The sequence below is a fragment of the Alligator sinensis genome, unplaced genomic scaffold (assembly GCF_000455745.1).
Source record: "Alligator sinensis unplaced genomic scaffold, ASM45574v1 scaffold1102_1, whole genome shotgun sequence".
Taxonomy (NCBI): domain Eukaryota; kingdom Metazoa; phylum Chordata; order Crocodylia; family Alligatoridae; genus Alligator; species Alligator sinensis.
Window position 1 is genome coordinate 72,285 of NW_005842342.1, and position 4,196 is coordinate 76,480.

At 40.4% G+C, this 4,196-nt stretch overlaps 1 protein-coding gene across 1 annotated transcript in view; it reads right to left on the reverse strand.

Moving 5' to 3' along the window:
* CUNH8orf34 (chromosome unknown C8orf34 homolog) overlaps positions 1-4,196 on the reverse strand; it is a 67,435-nt gene that overhangs the window by 60,526 nt on the left and 2,713 nt on the right. The window contains exon 3 of the mRNA XM_006039483.3: positions 2,110-2,241. Coding sequence (XP_006039545.2) covers positions 2,110-2,241 — 132 coding nt within the window. The remainder of the gene's footprint in view (positions 1-2,109; positions 2,242-4,196) is intronic.

The following is a 4,196-nucleotide window of genomic DNA, read 5'->3' on the forward strand; positions in this document are numbered from 1 at the left end:
GAATAAAGTTAAATACTATATTTTTTTTCTCACAGAACATGCATAAAATAAAATATGCACCTTGTTTTTTAAAGGCAGAATGAAGAAGAAAGATCTTTCCTTGAGATCCTTTCAAAGAGGCAGGTGGGAGACAGAGATAGAAGGGAGAAGAGAAAATGTCCACAGCCAACAGCTAGAGACCTCTGCATGCAGCATATGCAGCCTTTCCCTTTCCTCTAGCAGAGATTTAAGAACAGAAACTGCTGTTACCATATTTACTTAATTATGATATGCACCCCAATTTCCAGCAGCTGCATTTTGTCTATGCAAGAAATATGGCATTATCAGCAGGGATCCTGGTTTTCTCTGTTAAAAAATCCCCAATTTTTGGATTTAGAAAAGCAGCCCCAGATCCACATTTTTCATGATTAAAATGAAACACCACTACATATCTCTCTATATATATTAGTGGCTTCATTTTAATCATGGAAAAATGTGGATTTGGGGTTACTCTTTCTAATCCAAAAATTGGGGATTTTTTTTTTTTTTTAACCACAGAAAACCAGGATCCCTGATTGTCAGCTATCTCAGAGTGGACAGAGCAAAGTCCCCAACACGGGGGCTATACCTTTCACTTTTCAATAACTTTTTTGCTCAGACCCCAGAGCAAGGAGCACACAAATCCTCCAAATGCAATATTAATTATATTTTTTAATCTTAAATTCTTCAAAATGATTTATGAAGCATCAGCTTACTTGGATTAAAATGCAATAAAACCTACACTCAGAATTAAAATTGGTAATATTTGATGCTTTACATGCAGGCACAAATGCTACTCTGCCTAATTGTTATTTTTCACCACTGTTTTTACTACCTCACTTGACAAATCACTATCCATATTCTCTTCAGTCATTCAATTTAGCTTCTACCTTCCTTTTAACAGGTAGTTTGGCTAAATCCTATTGCACTTTTCATGCCTAAATAGCAATTTCCCAACTGCGTAAGGGTTGCTTTTGGCAGTTACAGTCAGTTTCAAATTGTATATTGAGTGCAGCGTGAGCAAGCAAACATCCCCACACCCACTGAGCATGGTCAGTAGGGCTGCATTTTCCCCAGGCAGATAGATGGCACTATACACTTACCCAAGTATATGTGTAAGGTAAGCTTTAAAAGTGCAGCTTGGCAAAAAATAAAGGACTAGCAGTTGGGCAGGGGCTAATGACTTTAAAACTTGTCCACTGTAGTTGGGTTTAATATTTGTTAAATAAAATGAAGGGAGACCAGTAGAGAAATTTCTGTCCCATTTGGAACAAGGGTCCAGGCTAGAACACAGGGGAATCCATAATAGCATCTATTTCGCTGAGCCACATAACCTCTGGCTTATCCCTTCCTCCTCAAGAGAAGGGCTGGAGAAATGGCTGATAATGCCTAACCTGTGGGATGATGGTTCAAGTACAGTCCCGGAAAGGAAGAAATGAAGGTTCAAAGCTCCACTCTGGGTGAAGGGGGCATAGAATTTGGGTTTCCAGCTTCCTGGACTAGTCTATGGAGGTAAAACATAGGAGGATTTCCTCCCTTGCCCCAGTAGGTAGGTATGTAGGATGAAACAGAATCTAAAACTGTGCTAAAGTGTCAAAAATAGCAGTTACACAGCTGGGTAACTGCCATTTAGGCAAGCAAATTGAATTAAGATTTAGTGCATACACTCCGCCAGCAATCAAAACAACATTCATATTCTCCTAACACTGCTTCTGTAAATAAAACCAGTGAGTTCCCAGTAACTTTTTATACTGATTGATCCCACTGAAGAATCTGTTACTATTAGGGTTAAAGGTATAGGAAGTAGGTTTGGTGCATACATGTAGAAAACCATAATATTAATCAAAATTGACATTTAAACCTGAGAAAGGTAACGATACCCAAACTTAGATTTTTCTAAATTAATCATATTTTCATATTTAATAGCAAGTTATTGCTAACACTCCATATTGTGTTTAAAACAAAACAAGATGTATATATGGTTATTTCAATTTAAAGGGATGACCCTATTTTGCATTTTGTTTCAGAACAGTATCATATGTTGTTTATTTTGATGGTGCTCTGATTAAAAATACATTAAATCTTCCTTACATGACTTGGATTCTGGTGACGGTGGAGAAATGTTGGAAACAGCAAGGTCACTCTTGGACTTTTTAGGCTTCTTTGCATTAACCTGCCAAGGCTTATCATAACTTCTGAAATCTCTTCGTGTTCCTTTGTTTTCTGTTTGAAAGCAATACAATCAGAGGATTACATTTGCCTAGCTATTTTTCAAGATAACAATAAACTTAGGCAACAATATACCTAGTTTACCCAGACAAACCAAAGTACCAATGGAAGAACACAGATAAGGTCAAGTTTTTTCCTCTCTTTCCTTGCTAAACAATATCAGTGCAAGACTATAGAAATTACTGCTTGTTTCTCTTCACATTTTCCTTGAGACATTTATGAACATGCCCTTGATTAAAAATATAGCAGCCAATCGTTAGTGCTGTAAAAGAAGTTAAGGTCAATACTCTGTTCCTGACAGAGAAGCTTTAGTAGTTCTAGAACTATGGTGCTTACACTTAAATGTTGATATTAATTAAACGTGTGTTCACCAAGCAATTGACATTTTAATTGCCAGCTGCTGAAAGAGATTTGGTATAGTCTAGTAATGAGTGTCAGTCAACTTTTGCTACAAAATCACAGCAAACACTACCTTCCTTGAAGGGTAGAATTTCTATTTTAAAGTTAGAGAACAGGCTATTTAACTTTTTTTCCCCTTTATTCTGAAAATCTCAAAACAAATTCATTACACGAGGATCCACATGGCTACTTCCCATTAAATGTTCATGGAAATCAAATTAAAATGTGCATTATTACAGCCTAGCCCTAACCTAAACTATTATATATTATTATTTCTACTTATGCTATAGTTCTTATAATTTATATATTTCATGTTGCATTGTGGCCCCTTTTGACTTGAACACATAACCAATACTTGAGATCTTGGTGGGTTTTGTACTAGGAGGAGAACTAAATGATGAAGCCAGGGGTTTTATGTAATCCCGGTCCCATAAGAATGTACATAGAGTTATTTTTCCAAAATATAGTAGAAATCTAAGAACAGGAGGCAGTGCCTTTGTTCACAAACCTCACAAACCAGCTCAGAAGTCCTCATTCTTGGATTTCCTCTCACACTTGTTATATTTGGCTGTTCATGCTCTCAGACATATAAATCCTCAATCACTCACTATTAGGGCTGTGCGAAGCTTTGCCAGCTGTTTCCTTTCAAGGCTGTTTCGACTCGTTTCAAGCTCAAAACAGCAAAATTGAAACAAAACAAAGGGCTTCAAAACAGCTCAAAATGAAATGAGGCCGGTCGAAACATTCTGAAAGTTTCAAAACGTTTCAAGTTTCAAAGCAGCAGCCAGGTGGTGGGAGGCAGGGGAAAGCCAGGGCTGCACTCCGAGTGGCTTTGCAGCCCCATGTGGCTCAGCCTGGGGTGTAGCGCAGCCCTGGCTCTCCCCACCTACCACCACCGGGCTGTGCTCCATTCAGCTCCACCAGCCCCATGGAGCTCAGCCCGGTGACAGGAGGCAGGCAGAGCTGGTGCTGCACTCTGCCTCCCACCACTGGACAGAGTTCCGGAGGTGGTGCGCAGCCCCAGCACTGCATGCCACCTCCCTCTACCAGGCTCAGCGCCCAGCGGCTTGCTGCCCAGTGGGGGGAGATGGTGCACAGCACCAGGTCTGCACGCCGCCTCCCTCCACCAGGCTCAGCACCCAGCAGCTCCTAACCCTGTGGAACTGAGCCTGGTGGGGGGAAGTGGAACACTCCCTCCACTGCGCTCAGCTCCCAGTGCCAGTCCTAGGTGGCAGTGGCAGCCTCCCACCCGCACCTCTGCCTGCAACCACAGAAGGCTGCTCCTCCTCCAGTTTCATGCTTATCCATTATAGCCTATGGGTGAAACATCAAAACAGTGTCAAAACAGCGAAACTGTTTGGACAAAACGAAATGGAACAGCGCTTTCAAAATGAAACTAAAATCAAAACAAAACACTGTTCCATCAAAACAGAAGTCGAAGCGAAACAGCGCTGTTTCACACAGCCCTACTCACTATTCGGTTTCCTGTGTACTCAGAAGTTATTCTTGGATGAAACAAAGAAAATAGAAAAGTGAAATTTTGCAAACTA